The 23,288-nt window shown below is 40.8% G+C and overlaps 5 protein-coding genes across 7 annotated transcripts in view; 2 read left to right on the top strand and 3 right to left on the bottom strand.

Annotated features, from left to right (window-relative positions):
* LOC131664575 (uncharacterized) overlaps positions 1-2,572 on the bottom strand; it is a 30,993-nt gene extending 28,421 nt beyond the window's left edge. The window contains exon 1 of one of the 2 annotated variants that reach the window (XM_058935782.1): positions 2,468-2,572. The gene's annotated coding sequence lies outside the window, so the exon portion shown is untranslated. Of the gene's footprint in view, positions 1-1,576; positions 1,752-2,467 lie in introns of those variants that run through there. The other variant, XM_058935781.1, reaches the window with a different exon arrangement.
* A 3,287-nt stretch (positions 2,573-5,859) lies between these two features.
* LOC131664551 (raf homolog serine/threonine-protein kinase Raf) lies at positions 5,860-11,651 on the bottom strand. Of its 2 annotated transcripts, none has more exons than XM_058935751.1 (3): positions 11,399-11,651; positions 10,141-10,341; positions 5,860-9,978 (listed from the first exon to the last, which is right to left on the bottom strand). In XM_058935751.1, the coding sequence occupies exons 1-3, from the start codon at positions 11,419-11,421 to the stop codon at positions 7,866-7,868; spliced, it is 2,337 nt and encodes a 778-aa protein (XP_058791734.1). In that variant the 5' UTR covers positions 11,422-11,651; the 3' UTR covers positions 5,860-7,865. The 2 variants fall into 2 exon arrangements, with proteins under 2 accessions (XP_058791734.1, XP_058791733.1); XM_058935750.1 differs by lacking the exon at positions 11,399-11,651 and adding an exon at positions 10,936-11,181.
* LOC131664555 ((3R)-3-hydroxyacyl-CoA dehydrogenase) lies at positions 11,486-20,550 on the top strand. The gene is made up of 5 exons (XM_058935756.1): positions 11,486-11,572; positions 19,074-19,199; positions 19,297-19,413; positions 19,885-20,260; positions 20,334-20,550. Exons 1-5 carry the CDS (start codon positions 11,515-11,517, stop codon positions 20,548-20,550), a joined length of 894 nt encoding a protein of 297 aa, XP_058791739.1. The 5' UTR covers positions 11,486-11,514.
* The window catches only part of LOC131664550 (nose resistant to fluoxetine protein 6), a 39,169-nt gene continuing 27,515 nt past the window's right edge, over positions 11,635-23,288 (top strand). The window contains exon 1 of the mRNA XM_058935749.1: positions 11,635-11,752. The gene's annotated coding sequence lies outside the window, so the exon portion shown is untranslated. The remainder of the gene's footprint in view (positions 11,753-23,288) is intronic.
* LOC131664556 (deoxynucleotidyltransferase terminal-interacting protein 2) lies at positions 20,665-21,723 on the bottom strand. The gene is made up of 2 exons (XM_058935758.1): positions 21,406-21,723; positions 20,665-21,323 (listed from the first exon to the last, which is right to left on the bottom strand). The coding sequence occupies exons 1-2, from the start codon at positions 21,503-21,505 to the stop codon at positions 20,665-20,667; spliced, it is 759 nt and encodes a 252-aa protein (XP_058791741.1). The 5' UTR covers positions 21,506-21,723.

Here is a 23,288-nt window from a genome sequence, read left to right as displayed (position 1 = left end):
GGGAGGTTATCGCGTTACCTAGAGAGAAAGAGAGAGAGAGAGAGAGAGAGAAGAGAAAGAGAGAGTAACTAGGTCAAATCACAGCGCAACGCTAGTGTGAGAGAGAGAGAGAGACAATGCTATTGATATTCCTGATTTCTACGCAGACGTTGTGCAAGATTAGGGTATATCAACGAAAACAAAAACAAATCTTCAATATCCGGCGAGAGAAAGAGATTGAGATTGATATGGATAGATCTTTATTTTACCTGAAGGCAAAAACGATACATCTATGTGCCAACATACAATTTTTGGTCAAGGATCTATCACAGTATAAACAGGGAGAGAAAGTGAGAGGTTTTTTTTGCGGCATCTCTTCATTATTGGCGATTGAACATTCTTTTGACGGTTGCTTTTTCGTTTTTAATATATTGCGAGCTTCGGCATACTTCACCGGGAGTTTTTTAATTATCGATACTGAGTTATTACTTTTTTCCTCTGCGAAGAACGGCTTGCTGACAATATGGAAATTTATAAGATAAATGTGAAAAATAGTTGAAGGTGCATTTACATAGCTTTCATTGCGTTCGACTTCGATAAACAACATCAGAAATAGAGCTTCGAGTTGATCGTTAATTGCTTATCAAAGATATAACGATTCGTGAGAAAATCATATCATGACATACTTCGAGCTGTTCTCGAAAAAGAAACGTGTCGTTGCTGCATGCAACGAAAGAGCATCGACAGTTACCTCGCGCGGAAAATCTTGTGTTGTGCAAGCTCTCCAAGTGTCCTGGTGACGCGATATGGGGATATTTTTTTGTACAAATCGAATAAAGCGAAAGTCGTGAAAGGAGATGGACGGAAAACGAAGCATATTGACGGCAGCCATAATGTTCGCTGACCTGAAATCCGTACACGTGAAACGTGCTTTGAGGGCCTTAAGGGACGCAAAGCCATAAGAGAAACTTGATGGAAAGCAAACGCCGTTGCAAATGTATTTCATAAAGTGCCAACTCTCGCAGGACCGGGGCTTCAATTAAAATTGCGCGAGTAGCTTATTAAATCGACGGAGAGTCGACAATTTTTCGCTTTCAATTAAACGAGAAAGAGAGAGAGAGAGCGTCAAACGACCCGCGACGATAAAAAACAGAAATCTCGTTGAACTCTTAATTAGCCGCGCGAGAAAGTCATTTAGCCGGCGGTTAAAGGGCGACATTTCAGCGGTGGCTCAAGGCCTCGATTTATCTCGGATTGGGTAGCGCTCCGCGCGAAACAATCGCTACCCCGACTCGCAGTCGTTCGCTTGCCTTTTTGCTTTGCGCTCGTTTCGCAAGTAAATAAACAGCGGTGGCGCGCGCGAGCTTGCGTGCCTATAATAACCAAAGAGAAAGCAGAGGGCGCTACGACTCTCGGCGTTAGTTCCACGAGAACCGTGGCCAGCTCGGTTTCCTTCTCGCCGTCCGGGAGCGTCTCTCGCGTGCGAGCTCGCGATCGATGAAAGCGCGCGCGCGAGAGAGAGAGAGAGAGAGAGAGAGAGAGAGAGAGAGAGACTGGCTTCGCACGCGCGAAAATCGATGATCGAAGTTCGGCTCACCTCCGTGCCGCCACGTCGTGCATAATCGGACGGGAGCTTCGCGCAGTCCCTGCTGGCTCGGTTCCGCGGGGAACTACACTGGCTCGGCTGGCCGAGCGAGGCGTCGTGCGTCGACGGGCAGGCGACGATGAGGCGAGCGCCCGGGCGTGCGAGCGCGGGCTGACACGGGCATCGACTGGCCGCCTTCGCGTCGCAGCGCGAGGCGAGCGAGGCGAGCGAGGCGAGACTATGGCGCAGGCGCGCCCACGGCGAAAGCACGCAGCCCGTCGCCCGCGCGGATCGCAGCGGCTACACCTGCGCCAGCCACGCAGCTGTTGCGCGCCCCGCGCTCGTCAGCGAGCTTTCGCGCCGTCCTCGCCAATCGTTCTCGATCGAGAAACGAATGCGGCCTCGCCTTCGTCGGGCGGCGCGCGTTCCACGGCGTTGTCCAGCGTTAGCCTCTTGCGCCAACGAGTTCCGCCGCTAAAGTTGCACTCGTAGCCCTGCGACAACGGCAACCGTAAAAGGGAGAAAAAGAGAGAACCAAATAGGGCAGCAAGACGCGTGTAGAAAGCATACCTATATACGTCCGCAGTCAAGTTGATTAGTTGCTGAAACTTCCCGGGAATAATGCCGCTTCAAGTACGAACTTTGTTTCTTTCTCCTTTTTTTAATTAAATTAACGCGCATCCCCCCTCTTCCCTCATTCGCTCTGGCACGTCGTAATAATCTAATCTGCGGCAGCGCTGGCGCACACCGCTCTCGCGTCCCTCGAGTGCGACGGAGATTAGAAGGAAGCTCCGACCTTCCAATCGGGATTCTCAACTGCAAGCCATTCGCGCGCGACGCACTGCAAACGAACTTGGCGCGGATAGAAATGAAAGCGCGATCGAGTAATGGTAGATTACGTACCTAGGCCCAGGAAAACATTGGTCAATTCGTATCATAGCTGTGGCCCAGAAATGCTACTTTCGGGCCGTTAGACAGAAAACAAATTTATTTTCTTTCTTCGCGAAGGCTTGATTTATGCCACCAACCTTGATCCGTTGTACTTGAATGCGTGGGACATTAATAATTCCATATGCTAGTTTCCGTGTCTGCCTTGAGTTAGTAATGTTTTTTTTTAATTACTTGAGTTTTCATTAGCATGGAAGCCAAGAAATCTATAAAGCTACTTCAGTCGATCCTCGAATTGTATGTTTTCCTACGAACAGCGCTGAAACTTGGCTTCGTTAAAGATCCATCTTGTAAACAGAGAACGGTGTGAATACTTGTTTGGTAGTTTACATAGACTGTTACGTACTAGACTGCAAGTACATTTACATTACGGCTGCAGTAAGTACATTTAGTTGATCCCGCTAACAGCCTTACTGCGCGCCCCGCCAAAGCTGTACCGCGAGCTTGAGCGAAGAGAGCAGTATACCAAGGAAGAATGGAATAACTTTTGTGCCCTTATTTCGGCTTCGGTCGCGACGTTGATCGAGCTTTCAAGACTAATATCTGTCTAAAAGAGCCGACCGATGTATCCGAATCCGAAATCTCAGTTTCTCTAGCTCTGAAAATGCGAGAGGAAACGTTGCTCTTCGGCGTTCACCAAAATTATTTACTCGACTGGGCGAACGATGTCGCGTCTCGTTCGCGCACGCTAATGTCGGACAATGCACCGTCGACGCGAGCGGATGGAAACGCGTGCCCTGCGACGGTTTACGACCCAATTCAGCATTGTTGTCGCGAACGCCGGCCTGCGAATATTCGCGACAATTGCCTGCTGCGATGAGATCAGCAAGGCATTCGCCGCGGTTAGCGCCTAAGTAAGAACTTAACTGACGGCGAGCAGCATTTGGCGTATGCTACGAAATACCGGCCTCGGGCACAACTCCAAACGATTGGCGTAACGATACAGGATGCTTACGAAGCCGCCCGTGAAATCCATTCGGGTTTTGACAATGACGACCAAGCACCGCGGTCGCGAGCCTCTCTAAAGTCTTGCCTATTTTCTCGTTAGGGCAACCGAGCACGCGTTGCTTGTTGTTGCATTTATCGAGACGAAGATTCGCGCGGCTGTAAGGGTGCAATCGACCGAACGGAGTACCCGCGCACAGAGCAACCGATTGAAGTTTCTGATTTGACGCGCAGCATCGCTTCACCTGCGTAACCGAGCGTTATCGAACGAATTTCATCAGGCTCAATTACTTGGCATTGTTTAATTACCACGTCGTTTGGTTATTTTCAATAAAGCCTGCGCAAAGGATCAATTTGTATATTAATTAACTTAGCGCAGTAATTCGTACGTTATATAACGTAACTACAGCAATACAGGGCTGAGCGCGTTTCTTCGAACAGCTGGAAATTATAAGCTGCGGTAAGCTAGATTACAGTTAATAATCCCAAGTAGCGCATTGGAGTGGAAAGTAGCCACGAGCGACGATTCCATTTGCACGTAGGCGCGATTCGCCACTTGGGCATTCGATCATATCCAGGAGTCCGAACAGTCGTCGCCGCGAGCTGCCGATCAGGAAGAGAGATCTTCGATTCGTCGCGGAGGTCGGGGAACTCGAGGGGCGCCGCAAAGGTGCGCCGTCGAGAGCAGTCGAGCGTGCTCGCAACTGCAGCTCGCCGAATCTTCGAATCTCGCGCGCGAACACTGGCGGAGCGTCGCGCCATTTTCGCACCGAGGAAAGTAGACGGAATAGACGCGTGGGGGGCTATCTGCCACGCGAGCCTCGTGTGCACGCAATATCGTGATTGATTGCCCGCGCAGCTGCTTGCGAGCAATGGAAAATTACGTGCCAACTGTTGGCGGCGATGCACGCGCATGGATCGATCCAATCAATACGTATCGTATGCGCGATTAACGCATAATATCGGATAACGCGATCGATCCAATGGGGATGGCACGGTAATCGAGTCCATTCGCTAGAAGCGGACACGGTTCGCGTGCTCACGCCCTACAGACGAATCGCTAAGTTTTGGGCTCTAGTGGAATGTCGTATAAGCACGTTAAATGCCAAGCGAGTATTTTCAGACTGATCGTTATTAACGGATAAGTTACTTTGCTATTGGAGAATGAGTTTTATACATTTATTCATTCACGAATAAACTCACCCCACATTGCTCTAACCTTTCGATTAGTTTTCAGCTCTTAACAGTAGACTGTCAGAGTAGTGAATCGCTAACTTTTCTGAAACATAGAGGAATGGCCTCTGCCAATGCACAATTCACGACAAAATGCCCTAGTAATTGTTTTCTTTGAACATGCTGATAAATTTATGGTCGAAACCACCAAAATAAAAGAATTTGATATCTACAGTTCCCAGCTTAATTAAGTATGAGCAAAACGAATCAGCTGTGATTTTAGGTATTTCTTATGTTAATTTCCACGTGGAAGATGAAAGGCATATAAGACGAACCCAGTACCACGACAATCCTTGTTATTAATAATGTTAGTGCTAGAAAATTCAAAAGTACAATGTCATTGATAAATTTGCGCCTTCTTCAAACACCAATTGTTCTAATCTTCACTTACCATCTATTCAAACCAATCCGACCACAATCTTTTTCGTGAGCTCAAACGAAGCATAACAAAAATTCATCGCACGCTTGCAAGTGAATCTATGTATTCCAGACCAAACGGCGTCAACGCTAGTAGTTGAAGGAACGTTGACTATGGCGCTAACGTCAATGAATTTTCCATGCGAGCTTCAACAAGTGCTCGTTTCTAAATAGTCTCCCCTCGCTCCCATAATTGTTTGCGTACGACGAGTGGGAGAGGGTGAAAAAGTAAAGAAATTGCGTGTGAATGCGGGTACGAGCGAGGGCATTGCAGCGATCAATTGAAGAGGTGCGCGAGTGATCGGATGCGGCGAGAAAGAGCGAGTTTTAAGGTGTTGTCTAGAAGATTTTGGTTTCATTAGGAAAGCACACATCTGCTGTTGTATCACACTCGCTAGTTTTTGCAAACGGTTTTTGCTCAATTATTCGTATAATAATAATAGTAATAATAATTTTCACAAATAATTTTCACAAGTGCTTTTTTCACATTTATTAAATACCCTAATCTGTTAGCCGACGTCCTTTAATCTTCAAGTATAATGGCAGACACTGTTCTTCGTAGTCTATATATAATCCGGAAATTAAAAAGCAATTAGTTATTTTTTAAACTTATACTAAAGACTGAATCTTTAAAGTTATAGATTAGAATCTAATGCGAACGGATATTGGCAAGGAAATGGGAATTTTTATACATTTACAGGGACATGGGCTGTATGCAAGAGAAATACATCAATATGACAGTGAATATTTTCAATTTGAATGTTTATTGAATCTTACAATATCTCAATAATTATATACAATTGTCACAAGAAAGATCACAAATCCATTATGCATTTACAGTATAACGTTGTTATTTCTTTCTTCCCAAGAGACACGAAATATTCAAGTAATTTCATTGTGCAAACAATAGGTATATAAGTAAATGGTAATCATTATTGCAAATTTACGGATCGAACACTTTAATAGAAAAAGAAAAGTATATATACATACACGTATGTAACGCAGGTTTTATACAAATAAAAAAAATCCAAAGAAAAGAAAACGTGAACCAGCAGTTCTTATTTAACACGTATTACAAATAGAGTTGGCAACAATATTTGACGTGGAACTTTGTGAAGTACATTATCCCTGTCTTTTGCTCTCCACTATATAAAACGGAGAAGAAAAAAGAACATAGATAATTAAGGAGAATGAAAATAGTAAGAACGTTATATGTATAATATCGCATGTAATCACGCCCACAGTCGTAAATCTATTTTTTCTCTTTCTCTATCTATCTCGCGCATATAATCGTACAGGTAAGAGTTTTTTTTGTTCCTTTAATACTCGAGACGAGAACCGAGAAAGTAGGTTCGTAAGGTACAAAAGTCTCATTAGTCGACCATCTCCCTCCCTATTTAGGAATTACACTGTTTTCCATGGACGATTTGACTCGTTATGCCGCCGCGACTTTAAATGCCGTGCTTGTCTTCTTTTTTTTCTTTACTTACAATAACTAATCCTAGTTGAATTATTTTCAATTTTTATATCCTTTTCAAGGATGTCGCAAAAAAGAAATAAACGAATGGATAGCTATTTATCATAGTTTTTCTTTCGTTTTACTGATTGTGTATTGGACGTGGCTGCAACAAAGTATTTTTGCACGCATGATTTTTTTTAACAATTTTAATGATCTCGATTGTAGTATGATTGTTAAGTTCGATTCTATTCCCTGATTAAGAATTTTGAAATTATTTTTATCGTTAATTTTTTGATGATTTTTTTCAACTACTCAAAATCACACTCAACATTAGTTTAGAATGGTATTGCACGTAGAGGAAAAAATTACGCGTATGCAGCATCAAGAGTCGACGAAAATTATTTGTTTTTGTTAAATGCGAGACATAAGAAAATCATTTACATCATCTACAATATTTATAACAGTAACATATTTTGTTCTCTGATTAAGAGAAAAACAATTTTTTTAGGCATTATAGTACTATAATACAGAATGACAATAAGTAACAGAAAAAATATAGACAAGTCCCTCACCGTATTACGAATCGCATTTAAAATCTTTATAAAGAATTGAGCAGCGACGAATCTTAAAAAAAAAACTTTATTTAGATCATTATTTCATCTCTCATAAATTGTCTTGTTGAAGTGTTTTCTCGTGTAATTGTAAAAGTATTACAGCAATGTGTTTACACACAGAGAAATTTTGTATACATATATTTACATGAACAATAGCGGTTATCAGGACTCGGAATCGAGCGTCTCGTCATCTGCCTCATTTACCTTAAATCGATAACAACATTAAACTCATGTATGTTTTCTCGATCCGTAAAAGTCGAATGAACAATTATTGAAGAAAAAGAAATTTTCCTTATAATGCACGTACACATTGTATCACTCACGCTATCAGTAATCACACGAACACTCTTTATAAAACAAATATACGTAAGTTACGTAAGAAAAACAAAAAAAAAGGAAAAAAAATGTAGAGCAAACCTTAACGATGTCATTAGTGTCAAGTGTAAACGCAGGTAATGATAATGAACGCACATGCGTAAAGTCTGTGTGCGCGCCTGTGTGTGTGTACGCGCGCGCGCGCGCGCGTGTGTGCGTGCATGTGCGTGTGTGTGCGCACGCGCGCGAGGGATAAGCAATTTTAAGCTTCCCTACCGCAATGATCATAGCGGGCAAGGTAAAGCCTAAGGAAGGTGTCGAGTAATTTGTCCTCGGCCGCGAACTTGGTTGCGGCATCACTGGCGCGCCTTCAAATGTTGCCGCCACTCGGGTAGAAGGGAAACGCGCCGAATTGAAAATTCACTGGCGTCTTTGGCGAAGCGCACGTGTACATAAAGTCGTCGCTCTGCAGCTGAGTCCTGTTTAAATTGGGCTCGGATGTTGATCTCGTGATCTTCGGTAGACTCCTCAGAAGGTTCTCCAAACTTGCCAAAATTTGACGGAATATCGGTCGGTCGTCCCGTGAGAACTTAATGCAATCCTCAGTTAGTCTTTTGAGTGCTTTTGGCGTTTCCGATCTTAATTTGTGCAGATCAGGGCGCAGATATCCCCGGCCCACCATAAATAAAATCTGGTCCTTATTGTTGATGTGTGAGTAAGGCAGTTGACCAGAGAGCAACTCGAATAGCACTACACCAAAGGCGTAAACGTCGGATTGAAAGCTGTAGGGATTCTCCTCCTGCATCCTAATGACCTCCGGAGCCATCCATAGTATCGAGCCCGTTGGTTGATGAAATTGTACTGAGCCTGACCACCTAGTCTTAGCTGTGGCCAGACCAAAATCGCCAATCTTGACGGTGAGATCATCGTGCAAGAATATGTTGTTGCTTTTCAAGTCCCTGTGAATAATATTCTTTGCATGAAGGTAATCCATACCTTGCGCCGTCTGCCTGCCAATCTCGATGAGTGTCAGTAACTGGAACTTAGACTCGAACACATGCAAGTGTTTGTACAGTGAAGAGCCCTCGCACCACTGGGTGACGATCGCTAGTTGAGGTTTGCTCACGCACCCCATAAACAGCAAAATATTAACGTGTCGAGTCTTGCGCAGTACCGCCACCTCATTCTTGAAGGCCTGCAGCTGTGCTGAGGTGGGTATCTTGACGTTGAGCGTTTTTACTGCGACGGGACCATGCCAGTGCGCCTTATATACTGTTCCAAAGGATCCTGAGCCGATCCTTGGCCCCACAAGAATTTCGTCCGCCGGTATTTCCCAATCCTCGATTGATTCCCTTGGCGCCAGTAGATTCTTGGAGCTCTCGTCAGCTGAACGTGCCCTCGGACGTTTCGGCCTCAACGTATTTGTCGGACTGGCCTGCGTCGACTGACTATGCTTGGTAGGACTGCTGCTGGGCGACACTGGAGACTGTTGAGTGCCAATGACTCCTCTGCCAAGGCTCTGTGAGCGCGAGTAGTCTTCAAGATTGATGCTTGTCTCAACGCCTCCCATGGGCTTGATCATGTTGAAGCAGACGTTGGGTGCCGAACTCGAACGATCCTGCTGACCCAAAGTTCTCTGCTGTCTGGCATTCCTCGAAGATGCCTCGAGCGTTGTTGGTATACGGCGAATATAGCCCGCGGGCAGTTGCAGTATTCCCGCGCTCGTCTCCGGATTATGCGCCAGCAGTGCTTGATAGTAAGCGTCTTGCATGCGTACCTGATGACAAAGCGCCGGCACGCCATTGGCGCAGCGCTGATGAAAGCGATAATTGCACGTGCGACAGTAGAAGCCCTGAAAGAGCAGCTTGTGGCAGCACTCGCAGAACGCTAGTGAGAAGAAGGTTTTGCGAACGAAGTTATGTGATATCGAGGTGGTAATCGGGAACTTGTCCAGTATCTCCACAGATATCTCATCGCATTCTAGTGACGAAATATCCGTGTCCCATGGAATCGGATGCTTCACATCTTCACCGTCGAGGATGTATACTACGCACATTTCGGTCGTCAGATTGCGTAATTTCATAGCTTTGGCTAGAGCGTCTCGCAGAGATAGTCCTTCCTTTACTTGTACGCTAGTACGTTGCTGATTTGGCAAGTGAGCGCGTAGCAAGGATTTCAGCGGTGTGCGGGAACTAATTCGATGAGGCTGCTGCTGCACTTGTCGAGATCCACTAGTCGCGCTCGACTGCGACTCCGAAGTAAACGATTCGTTGCTTGGCCCCGATGTGACTTCGGCCATCGACGCTAGGAGTTCCGTCAACTTTTGTTCTTTGGTCTCCAGCTCGTGTAGCTTCGACGTGAGCTCTTGGTATTCCAATAAGTAGATCGTTGGTGGATCTTGAAAGTCGGCGAAACGGGCATTTAAGGCGTCGATGTTTTGACGGGTTACATGGATTACACTTTGGATATTTCGTAGCTCAGCCCTGCAGATAATAACATTGAATTAGTACATGCTTCAAAGAGAGTTGTCGAAAAACTTATCCGCAACAGATTTAAATTACTAACTCATTTCACAACTACATAAAAAAATACTTACTTTTACAAGGTATCTATTAACAATTAGAAAGAAGTATTTGTGGAATTACCTCAGTGGATCTGTATCCAGATAAGCATCCTCAGAATCACTAAGATCAAGCTGATCGCCTCCACGGGAACACATGATGTTCTCTTGGGCAGCACGGACTCTTCTTCTCCTATATCGACGACCAGAAGGTGAGTCTATTTTCCCTTTGTTTCGTCGAATATACTGCTCAAAACCTTCTTTCTTTGGAATATGTGGATAAAACCTGTTTATAACAAAGTTACCATAAGTACTTATACTCAACAGACATTGCATCAAATTTATCTACTTGTCATCTATGTGAATTGGTTTAATACTCTGTCAAAAATTATGCTAGTTGTTATGGATTATTTTTTGTATCCAAATAAAACAAATTCATATGATAAATGATCATCTTTTACACTTTTAAATTGATATTTTTTCAACTTTGTTCCAAACATCACCAGTGATAACGTGACAATAGAAGCATGAACATCCAGAGATTACTACTTCACTGACAGGTACAATTAAAGATACATAAAAAAAACTGAATATACAACAAATAGTATAATGTGTCTGAGTTTCATTGCATTTTTTCGTTATCAAAAGCAAAGTATCTTGACGATAAGAGTTTGCAAGGCCGATTATTTGAAAACAAGATTTCCGAGTAAACAGAGAGTTATGTCATCAAGTCGGACCGTTACTTCTAAAACAAATGATTAAAATGCTGGGGGAGAGAGAGAGAGAGAGAGAGCGTTGAGTGCAGCCAAGTTTTGATTGTTTATAGGTTAAGTTGATCTCAAACTAAATTGAATTTGCTGTAGATAAGTGTCTAGCTTACACTTCCGAACTTAAAATTTTGATTTCACAGCACGTTCCGCTTTTATGTCCTGCTAATAACCAATACATCAACATCTTTAGCTCTCACTTTGTAGTTAACTCGCACCTGCGAATACCGCACTAACCGCATTGAAGCGCAAGAAAGAGGAACAGAGACAGAAAGATAAAACACTTGCGGTAAAATCCTCGCAATATACAAGGCATGTTATATAGACTGCTTGGAAATCCGAAACTGATAATCCTTGATAAATCTCATTACAAATAGAACTTATTAAATATAACTTTTATTGGATTAGCCTAGAGTAATTTCCACAAGTTGACTAAAGTCGTAAAGAGAAGACACATCGGGAACAGGTCGCGCACATTAAAGTACAAAGTGTGTTGTATATCGCACGCACATACATGTATACACACGCTCTGTCGTGCGCACACCTCCAAAATACATCTCTCGCTCTCTATCTCACCTGGATTCGCCAATCACGGCCATCGTCGTAGTCCGAGAGTCGAGGTTTTGCTCATTGTGATCCAGCTATTCCGAGTAATACTTTAGCTTGCGGCAGCGGAGCACAGCACAGCGAGGATGACGCTCCTGCAGTGCGGCATGTGTCCTGTGTGTCTGTGTAGCTACGAGTGTATAGGTATATATGCGTGTGTGATGTGAGAGTGTATTTGTGTGTAATAACGCTGGCAAGACGTCCGTCTCGAGCCTCGATCTCTCGTCGACTGATCGCCAAAGCTCGCGTACGACGCTGCCGCGCTGCTGCTGCTGCTGCTGATGGCTGTGTGAAGAGCAAGGTCGCGCGCAGTCGCTGTTTGAGGTTAGGGGTGGATACGTTTTACTGTCACTAACAGCGCTATACGTGCGATGCGTTCGGATGCTTTTATCGCTCTCTCCATAAACGCGGGTTCTGCCAATGCTCGATACTATGCTTTATTTATTTGCTCATTCTTTACACGTGTAACACTTGTTGAGAGGAAGCTTGAATCGAAGCTCGTGTGTAGATTTTTTTTTCGTTGTTGCAACGGGTATAATTACTTGCGCGATACCCTCGGACCACTCTGATTTCGGTGGCTATTTACATATTGGAGTAGCATCCTCCGAAATTAAATGTGAAAGCTACTTGCAATCAGAAAAGTTGCAAAGCCAATTTAAAATTTCATTCTTTTGCAGTAAATAACGCGAACTCTAAATTATACAGAATTGTGATAATCGTGCCAATTGTTTCCTTACAATTCGAAGCAACAAAGATGCCATTGTGCTTGAAAACGCACAATACGTATTAAAAAGCCACGTTAAAAATATTGATCAAGATACAGTTAGTATGGTTCCGTTAGAACGGCGCCAAGTCCAAAACGAGACAGATGCGACTACAAGTTAATAAGCGACGCAGAAAAATATGAAAGTGCAGAAATATATCTATGTATTTTGATCGCTTGTCGTGAATGACACCCCCGCGTCTTGGGACACGCGGATGCGTTTGGAGCTATCTTTGGTATCGGTGACACGTGCGCCAGCAGCGAGCCCTTTGGCCCCGGCCGGCAGCCTCGTGTAGTATAGTACGCGTGCAGCGTCGCGAGCGCACTTCCGCTACACGTCGCGGTCGCCTGTCTTCTCTGACGTCAGAGCCCGTCGTCGATATGCGTACGCACGCGTCCCGGCGCTCGAGCGGCGACCGTGCCAAGCCCGCGCTGACGCCAGAGCGCCACGCCAACAGCACCGACAACAGCCCAGATGAGGCTTACGAGTCGTGGCTGCGTTGCCCGGGAGACCGCAGACGGATGCATAGATTCTAATTGCCGGCCCCGCTTTCTCTCCTCATTCGCCATGTGCTTTTTATCCTACTTTTTTTATTTGTTTTATGGATTGTTTTTACCGGATCAGGGTGCTTCCGGACATTACTTTCCCTGGAGGATGTCTCGTTACGTCACGATCTCGGCGCGTTGGACTTTCATCTCTATTTTTTACAGAGGATCGATGCGACAAGGCACACGGTAGTAGAGGGGTAGGGGTGCACATGTTGCGTCACTACGCCATGCTCTTGAATACGTAATCGTGCGTGCACACGCGCCGACTAATGATCCGCGCTTCGTAAAGAAGCAGCCGATTAGTATTTATAGTCGGTCAGCTGTACGATTAGAAAAATCGTCGTATGCTCATCGTTACATAAGATTTGCCGGGTCGGTGTATTATTTTCTTTTGCTTTCCACGGAAACATCGCATGGGTTCCATGAAAATGGATTGTACGCTGGCTCCGGCGTTTTCATTTTCGAGGTAATGCTGATGAAGTAGGGCATATCACGAAGGTTGACCATAACACGTTATTTGATTATAAAAGCGATCGCATAACGTAATACATTCGCAGGAGTTGCTCGAATGCTAAACCATTTTTTGTTCCGTGATAAGAGTGTCGTTTAATCAACACCAAAGAGCTCGCTAATAAAAAAAAAACGAAAATGATTGTGAAGTTTGCAACGTTCATCGTGAACGAAAAAATCGAAAATTTAAATATGAGGATTTGACTTCATATATTGCTATAAATATCAAACTAACAATATAAAATACTATAGTCAGTAGTTTATTCGATTCCCAACGCCTAAAAACCACCCTTAAGACAGTTTACACACGAGCAAAGGCGAAGCTGGCTTCTATAAATTTGTGTATTAAAAAACACCACAAAATTCAGCGCTTAAAAGAATTTTAAGAAGAAGAGAATAATACTCCCTACATGCGTAAAAAGTTTCCGGGGTCGGAACGCACCCTACTCACCCTGACACCCTTGCAAATCTTGGCATCCCATGCGCGCAAAGGCAAAATCAGCGCGTTTTAATTTGATTTTTCCAAAACACCCAAAAATAATTTTATCAAAATTATTTCATCATAGAAAGCATACAATTATCTATCCGTGAGCGAAGTTTCGTGCGTCGGAACGCACCCTGTACACTCTGACACCCTTGCAAAGCATGGCGTCTCATGCGCGCAAAGGTGAAATCAGCTCGATTTAATTTATTTTTTCCAAAACACCCAAAAATGAAGGACTCAAAAGCATTTTATCATGGAGAGGATACAACTAGCTATCCGTGAGCGAAGTTTCATGCGTCGGAACGCACCCCGTACACTCTGACACCCTTGCAAAGCATGGCGTCTCATGCGCGCAAAGGTGAAATCAGCCTTGTTTTAACCTCCGAGTGTATCTGTGACGTACACAAAGTCAGTCAGTTCGGTACTTTATTACTCGAAACATAGACATGGGATATGCTGTAATATAGAATTTTAAGCTGAGATGAATAAAAATATTGGTTAAAGTTATTAAATAATATAAAATAATTCAAAGAAAAGTAAAATTTAAAAAAATTATCGCATCTTGTTCGATAACTTTATTTCTAAATTAATAACAATTTTTTCAAGCAGTTTTTTCATACAACATGAAAATGACAACTAAGTAGTTTTTAATACTGCAATAGTTTGAATCTTTGCGAGGTAATGTTGTTCTTGTTTGATTTGTCACGCAAATTAAGGCAATTAAGTTTTTTAAAAAGAGCAACTCCCTTTCTCTCTCTCTCTCTCTCTATCTATCTATCTTTCTTTCTAATGTGTCGCTGAGATTTGATTTACAGAATGTTATATGTATTAATCTGTATCAAGTATAGTTTGATGAAATGTTTGGGATTTCGTGCCGCCTAAACTGTAGTAGTAATGTGACCTATACAAATCATAACATTGGCCGCCGTCGCGTATCTTATATTTCTCGATTTTCGTGGAGTGATCAGCCGGTTGGAATCCTTTTATAGGCCAACCAATGAAGCCAAAAATGAAGTATTTTGTGACATTAATACTAACAGCAAACCGATTATGCAAATTTGTTTATTACTATGGGTAGATGAAAACGTATATGTTTCCAACTCGCAACTTTCATTTAATAACTTTTTACAGCCGTTTGAAATTTGCAAAAACATGTTTTTCACGTATAAAACCAAAACTATTGAAGTTAGGTATGTACCTCAATGGAATAAGTTATAGATAATAGAATTATCTATAAAATGAGCTATCGCTCATCTCAATCGAATAATTAATAATCAATATAATTACAAAAAACATCAAAAATGATCAATAAAGGTTACATTTCAAAAATTCATATCTCCACATAGAATGATGTTGAAAGAATTAGCTTATGATATTTTGTAGATTGCATTGTCTTCTTCATGTATGCTAAATCTGAGCTATATATAGTTATTACTTTCGGCACTATAGTCATGAGAATCAAACCTTTTTTTTATTTAGTACATCTTGCATAATGCCCTGTGGCTCAGCCGTTAGAGTTATACATTATTTGAAAAAAGTTTTTTAAATCTCAATCATCAAACTACAACTTTGTCATTTGGACTTTTGCTCTAAAATCAGTTTAAAAGGGTGAAATTTGTCGTTGAATATCGGGCAAAATGTGCCCGAGCGTGAAAGAAAGCGAGCGGCGGGAGATACAGATCCCGCGGAGGGGAAGTATATATAGTAATAGAAAAGCCAGGCGCTCGGCGTTTGACTGTAATATTACTTATTTTGATATTATTTACGCTATTTTACTGAAATTTTTTTTCGTTTTCAAGTTAATTAAGTACGCATTCGATATTTGTTAAATAAATAATACGAAACATATCAATATATGTGTATATTTTATTATAATGTAGGCAAATAGTAATTTATATTTATTTTTAATACATTTATCATTTAAGTATAATGAAACAAATTAAAATTTATTGTAAATAACATTATAATTATAATTATTATAAATAATATCTCCAACTGTTAATTAAATTTCAGTAAAATATACATATATCAAAATAAGTAATAATACAGTCAACAACCGAGCGCCTGGCTTTTCTATTACTATATATACTTTACCTCCGCGGGATCTGTATCTCCCACCGCTCGCTTTCTTTCACGCTCGGGCACATTTTGCCCGATATTCAACGACAAATTTCACCCTTTTAAACTGATTTTAGAGCAAAAGTCCAAATGACAAAGTTGTAGTTTGATGATTAAGATTTAAAAAACTTTTTTCAAATAATGTATAACTCTAACGGCTGAGCCACAGGGCATTATGCAAGATGTACTAAATCAAAAAAAGGTTTGATTCTCATGACTATAGTGCCGAAAGTAATAACTATATATAGCTCAGATTTAGTATACATGAAGAAGACAATGCAATCTACAAAATATCATAAGCTAATTCTTTCAACATCATTCTATGTGGAGATATGAATTTTTGAAATGTAACCTTTATTGATCATTTTTGATGTTTTTTGTAATTATATTGATTATTAATTATTCGATTGAGATGAGCGATAGCTCATTTTATAGATAATTCTATTATCTATAACTTATTCCATTGAGGTACATACCTAACTTTAATAGTTTTGGTTTTATACGTGAAAAACATGTTTCTGCAAATTTCAAACGGCTGTAAAAAGTTATTAAATGAAAGTTGCGAGTTGGAAACATATACGTTTTCATCTACGCATAGTAATAAACAAATTTGCATAATCGGTTTGCTGTTAGTATTAATGTCACAAAATACTTCATTTTTGGCTTCATTGGTTGGCCTATAAAAGGATTCCAACCGGCTGATCACTCCACGAAAATCGAGAAATATAAGATACGCGACGGCGGCCAATGTTATGATTTGTATAGGTCACATTACTACTACAGTTTAGGCGGCACGAAATCCCAAACATTTCATCAAACTATACTTGATACAGATTAATACATATAACATTCTGTAAATCAAATCTCAGCGACACATTAGAAAGAAAGATAGATAGATAGATAGAGAGAGAGAGAGAAAGGGAGTTGCTCTTTTTAAAAAACTTAATTGCCTTAATTTGCGTGACAAATCAAACAAGAACAACATTACCTCGCAAAGATTCAAACTATTGCAGTATTAAAAACTACTTAGTTGTCATTTTCATGTTGTATGAAAAAACTGCTTGAAAAAATTGTTATTAATTTAGAAATAAAGTTATCGAACAAGATGCGATAATTTTTTTAAATTTTACTTTTTTTTGAATTATTTTATATTATTTAATAACTTTAACCAATATTTTTATTCATCTCAGCTTAAAATTCTATATTACAGCATATCCCATGTCTATGTTTCGAGTAATAAAGTACCGAACTGACTGACTTTGTGTACGTCACAGATACACTCGGAGGTTAAAACAAGACTGATTTCACCTTTGCGCGCATGAGACGCCATGCTTTGCAAGGGTGTCAGAGTGTACGGGGTGCGTTCCGACGCATGAAACTTCGCTCACGGATAGCTAGTTGTATCCTCTCCATGGTAAAATGCTTTCGAGTCCTTCGTTTTTGGGTGTTTTGGAAAAAATAAATTAAAACGCGCTGATTTTACCTTAGCGCGCATGAGACGCCATGATTATGCTTTGCAAGGGTGTCAGAGTGTACAGGGTGCGTTCCGACGCACGAAACTTCGCTCACGGATAGATAATTGTCTGCTTTCTATGATGAAATAATTTTGATAAAATTATTTTTGGGTGTTTTGGAAAAATCAAATTAAAACGCGCTGATTTTGCCTTTGCGCGCATGAGACGCCAGTCTTTGCAAGGGTGTCAGAGTGTACAGGGTGCGTTCCGACGCACGAAACTTCGCTCATGGATAGATAATTGTATGCTTTCTATGATAAAATACTTTTGATAAAATTATTTTTGGGTGTTTGGGAATAAATAAATTAAAACGCGTTGATTATGCCTTTGCGCGCATGGGATGCCAAGATTTGCAAGGGTGTCAGGGTGAGTAGGGTGCGTTCCGACCCCGGAAACTTTTTACGCATGTAGGGAGTATTATTCTCTCCTTCATAAAATTTTTTTAAGCGCTGAATTTGGTGGTGTTTTTTAATACACAAATTTATAGAAGCCTAATAAATAAACTGTCTTAAGGGTGGTTTTTAGGCGTTGGGAATCGAATAAACTACTGACTATAGTATTTTATATTGTTAGTTTGATATTTATAGCAATATATGGAGTCAAATCCTCATATTTAAATTTTCGATTTTTTCGTTCACGATGAACGTTGCAAACTTCACAATCATAAACGAAAAGCGTTGGCAAATCTTTGTGAAATTGGGACAGAATGATCCGTGGAGCCTTCATCGATCGCAAGAGAGCAACTGAGATTCACAATTGTTTCCCATAATACTTGAGTGCACGATGTAAACCTTTACGTTATTTCCGCACACACAGTCGCTCCTCTCCTACAACGATGAGTACGCGACGAGCGTACAGCAATCGACCCGAAGATAGATCGGCGCAACGTTTTACGGATGGCAAGGTGTGAAGTGCATGAAAAATGTATGACAAGCGCATGGTAAGATCGATTACTGCGTTATGCGATTGAGTATACCCATAGACCGCGTCTGGCGGCGATAATGTTCAATTACAATGCACCCCTCACATTCTATTCGTCGATTTAGCTGCCGCAGTTTTAGATATACGCACACATATATTTGCGCTAGTTATCAATACTTGATAGGCCTCTTTCGTCGTGCCAGCCCTCTCCTCCCTTCCCTCCGCCCCTCTCTCTCCGATAGCGCGGTTTCCTGGTCAATTATTTAGCTAGCCATATGAAGTCAAGCGCTGAATAATTTTTGTCATAATCGGCTTTTTATTGAAATGAATATCGACGACTCGCATGAGGGTGCGCGAGCGCGCAAGGGTCAGTCAGCACTGGCTTACGTCATGTATGAGAATCGATCGCGGACGCGGCGTTGTAGGTGTAGTCAAACATACAGCCACAATAATCGATTTTACCATGCGCTCGGTATGCATTTTTCACGCACTTCACTTCACACCTTGCCATTTGTAAATAACTGCGTCGGTCGATCGGCAAGCCGATTGCCGTACGCTCACCGCGTGCTCATTGTTGGCACAGGCATGCAGGTGTGCGCGAAAGAGAAAACGAATGTCGGCTGCTGAGCGGTGAAAGCGCGAGGCGAGCATCGGAACACGCGTGAAAGAGGAATCGCGGCTAAGAGATATTGGTTCGCGGTCGCTATCGTTCGGCCGATTTTACAATCGAGCGATTGGCGCTCCTCGCGGCCATCGAAATAATAACGCCACCCAATGTATGTGCAGCTTCGACAGGCGCTTCCCAGTCGGTACGCCTCGCTCTCGCTCACAATCCACAGCGCTCATCTATCATAATAACAGCGGTGATCATGGCAAGCGGGATGCTGAGCGGAAAGCTAGCGATTGTCACAGGTTTGACTCTATATATACGTGTGCACGCCTTATACGTCGAATATCGACGCGTGTTTGACGCCACTGACGTACGTATACGAGAGATGTGATGCTGCAGGCGCGGGTAGTGGCATCGGTCGCGCGGCTGCTGCCTTGCTCGCCAGAGAAGGAGCCAAGGTCATTGCTGCCGACCAGAATGTCAGGGCCGCCGAGGATACAGTCAGCCAGCTGCAAGGTACATGTGTACGAGCGCACGCGCGCCTGTCCACCCTGATGCATGTGTATATATATATATATATATATATATATACACACATACATCTTCGTCCAAAGACATCAGCTGGGTTTTCTACGCATATCCTAGACTTTTTCCTTTCCCGAACGCTTTCGTGCGGTCGGCGAGCTACCTAACCTTGCGTCCCTGACGTATCGTTGAAATGGTGCAAATGGTGCACCCCGTCGCGATAAGGCATGAGAGTAACGTAATGGTTACGTACACTGTTTTGCAGGGAAAGCAATAGATTTGTACTGGAGTTTAGGATGTTAAATTTGTAGTTTCCGGAAATACTGATAAAAACGTTTTCGGAGCAATTTATGAAAGAACAAGCGGATTGTCCTTAACAATTGTTATTTGGCAAAAAATTGGAAAATCCATGTAAAATTATTGCATAAAAAGCTTGAATGCATGCCTCGATGTTAAATTTAGGTTTGGAGCATATTTCGGTTGGAATAGACGTCAAAAGCAAAGAAAGCATCGAAGAAGCATTTAACACTGTGAAAAGGCATTTTTTGGTACCACCAAGTCTAGTTGTAAACTCTGCTGGGATTACAAGGGACAATTTTCTTTTAAAATTAAGCGAAGAAGATTTTAATGAGGTGCTCAATGTAAACCTGAAAGGAACATTTCTAGTAACGCAATATGCAGCCAAGGTAATGTTAGCTGCAGCAATTGGTGAGGGAGGTTCTATAGTTAATGTTGCTTCAATTATTGGTAAAACTGGAAATATTGGTCAAAGCAATTATGCTGCGTCTAAAGCAGGTGTCGAGGCGCTCACTAAGTCTGCAGCCATGGAATTTGGACAGTAAGGAATTGTGGAGATGCCTTTAAGAGTAAGGGTAGTTACATAATTTTTTATGTATAAATATTTATTTCAGATTTGGTATTAGAGTGAATGCTGTACTACCAGGTTTTATAGAAACTCCTATGACACAGACTGTGCCAGACAAAGTTAAACAAATGTTCATTGAAAGAATCCCATTGAAACGAATGGGAAAAGCACATGAAGTAGCAGAAGTAATTTTGTTTTTAACTTCTACCAAGAGTTCTTACATCAATGGGGCTTCAATTGATGTGACTGGAGGAATGCATTAAGACTTACTTTTTATACTTTTGTACTTAAATTTCTATACAGAAGTTTCTTGTTAATAAATTTATTTACAAATATAAAATATTTATATTCACCTTAAACTAAATCACTCTTCACAATTACTTATTCTTTTTCTTTAGTTTCTTTGCATGCCTATGAGCCTTGTATTGTAGTTTGCGTTTTTCATCAATGATTTCTTTGTATTTCCTCTTGTTGTACTTGGCAAATTCTGCATCAGCCATGAGTTCATCAACAATAGTACGTTTACGCTCCTTCTTGGTCAAACGTCCACTGTAGAAATCTGTAGGTGAGTCAACAACTTTACCAATATGGAAATATTTTGGTAAAGCTTTGATGTCATTCTTCTTGTAAAAGTGTTTGGGATCTAATACTGATCGCATTTGTATAACTTCCAAGTCATGCCTGATTTCATCTGTCATCTCTGTTGCAGGAAGGTTAAACCATTTGTCACCCTTAGTCTTTTCTCTCTGTCTTTTTCTTGACTCTTTCAACTTTTTGTCACTGACGTCATACGCAGGTACTTTCTTTACACGTTCAAATCCTGGTTTTACAGTAGCTTTTTTAAGAGTTTCTGCAATTGGTGCCATTTGGCTTGACATTTTTTTCACTGCTCTGTCTAGTTTTGTTTTCTTATGCACTGAATTTTTCCACCCCATATCCCGTTCAAACGCGGAAAGATTAATATCATTTGGATTTTCTTTTGATTTTTTATTTTGAACATTCTTTTTCCTTACAACAATTTTTGTTGGATCTAGTCCTGAAAAATAAATTGGTAGATTTTTTCAATTTTTTCTACCGTAAACGTTAACCTTACGTGCTAAATATTTATAAACCTTTACCTATATCCTCAAATTCTATATCATCGTCATCATCATTATCTAGAAGTTGATTTTTATTTAATAGATCATTTGAACCCTTTGTATCTATTATAAACTCCATTTTATAATGAAAAATTAACAATTGTTCATTTTCTCACTTATAACCTCACTGGAAATTGCGTTTCCTATGTTCACTTGTTTGAGCATTCACGTGGTTATGTGGCGATACAGTTATTCCCATTGCCAGAGTTGAGCGATTCTGTCAAAAAGCTTCCAGCAGTTGACTTCAGACCTCACAATTTTCGCTCTTGCTTTACATAAGGTCTATTCAACTCAAACTCTCAGGCCCCGCGCCCCATATGCGCATACGCGCGCGTACAAACACGCACAAATCGCTACAAATTTTGATAGTGCCAACAACAGAAAGTTACTATTATTCCTCGCATGCCCCAAACGGACACACACTTACTCCCGGAACAAACGTATCATAACCTTCAATAATATAGCGTTATAATACGTTTGTTCCGAGAGTAAGTGTGTTCGTTTGGGGCATGCAAGGAATAGTAGTAACTTTCTGTTGTTGCCACTATCAAAATTTTTAGCGATTTGTAAAAAAATGGGAATGGGTTATTTTCTGAAATAACCCATTCCTATTAATTAATACAGCTGTATTAATAGGTATTAATTAATACAGCTTTATTAATAGGTATTAATAGCTGTATTTTCTGAAATAACCCATTCCTATTAATAAATGAAATTGCGCGGAGTTATAAATAATTTTTGCTATCTTTGTTAACCACGCGCAGTTTTTCTGTAATTTTTTTATTACAGTTGTATTAATTAATAGAAATGGGTTATTTCAGAAAATAACCCATTCCTCTTAATGTAGCTCTTATAACTTCAATATAATTTTGGATTTGGAATTTGGGGCGGGGGGGGGGGGGGGGTACAGAAAAGAAAATTTAGATAATTTGGAATAGTCCAAATAGACATAAAGTTATTTACTTAAAATTTTTTAAGAAAATTCACCATTTTTCTGCCAGGATCACAAATTAAGAAGAAGACATTCATAATCTTTTACATTAAAATATCACAATTTTTCCACCGAGAAAAGAGATTTTCCGCAGCACGGAAGATACGAAATTAGAATCGTCGAATTAGACTACAAATTAATTTTTGTCTCAATATTTTCGAGGGGTTCAAATTCTAAAATAAATATTTTTCAAATGGTACTGATTAAGGCAAGATTGGTGGTGTATTATTTGTTTTAGGAAATAAATGTTTCCTATCAGAGTTTCCTACTTTATCATCCGAGTAATCAGTTGTTTTTGCGAATGTAGGAGTTTATAAGAACACACGTTAACTTAGGACTTTGTATATATTAACATGACTAATTAAATTTTAGAGTGTAAAAATTACAATAAACATATTTTCAGTTGGTAAAATTTAAGGTAAAGCTAGAAATATATTTTTTTCTTAAGAAATAAAAGATTTTCCTGTAAAATTTATTAGTATTACAATCGCACAAAAAACATTGTATTATTCAAATTCTACAGGGATACAAATTAGTTTTATGTATTTTTTAGATGGTACAAATTAAGAAGAAAGCATTCATATATATATTTTTTTAAATCGCATATTTTTCTGCTGGAAGATAGATTTTCAGGCGCGCATGCGCAATAATACGTTAATTTGAATTGCTAATCTACCCTACGAAAATCTTTTTTTTCTCTATTTTTAGAGAGGGTACAAATTCCAAAAAAGCATTTTTCTGATGGTACAAATTAAAATGAAACTAGTGGTATTTTTTTCCTTTAAGATATCGATCATTTTTCTGCCAGGAGTATGAGATTTCCGAAATATCGTTTTCTTCGCTTTTTTTTAACATTTTGGGGGGGTACAAA

This window comes from Phymastichus coffea, unplaced genomic scaffold (genome assembly GCF_024137745.1).
Source record: "Phymastichus coffea isolate CEN01 unplaced genomic scaffold, Cenicafe_Pcof_1.1 PCOF00044, whole genome shotgun sequence".
Classification (NCBI taxonomy): domain Eukaryota; kingdom Metazoa; phylum Arthropoda; class Insecta; order Hymenoptera; family Eulophidae; genus Phymastichus; species Phymastichus coffea.
This window is presented reverse-complemented; position numbering and strand designations above follow the sequence as displayed.

Coding starts and splice junctions, on each gene's coding strand:
- LOC131664551 (XM_058935750.1), bottom strand. CDS start 11,009: ATGTTGATGTATTGGTTATTAGCAGGACATAAAAGCGGAACGTGCTGT. Junction 10,342..10,935: donor AAAATTTTAAGTTCGGAAGT/GTAAGCTAGACA, acceptor TGTTATAAACAG/GTTTTATCCACATATTCCAA. Junction 9,979..10,140: donor CTGGATACAGATCCACTGAG/GTAATTCCACAA, acceptor TATTATCTGCAG/GGCTGAGCTACGAAATATCC.
- LOC131664555 (XM_058935756.1), top strand. CDS start 11,515: ATGACGCTCCTGCAGTGCGGCATGTGTCCTGTGTGTCTGTGTAGCTAC. Junction 19,414..19,884: donor TACAGTCAGCCAGCTGCAAG/GTACATGTGTAC, acceptor TGTTAAATTTAG/GTTTGGAGCATATTTCGGTT. Junction 20,261..20,333: donor GCAGCCATGGAATTTGGACA/GTAAGGAATTGT, acceptor TATTTATTTCAG/ATTTGGTATTAGAGTGAATG.
- LOC131664556 (XM_058935758.1), bottom strand. CDS start 21,505: ATGGAGTTTATAATAGATACAAAGGGTTCAAATGATCTATTAAATAAA. Junction 21,324..21,405: donor TATAGAATTTGAGGATATAG/GTAAAGGTTTAT, acceptor TTTATTTTTCAG/GACTAGATCCAACAAAAATT.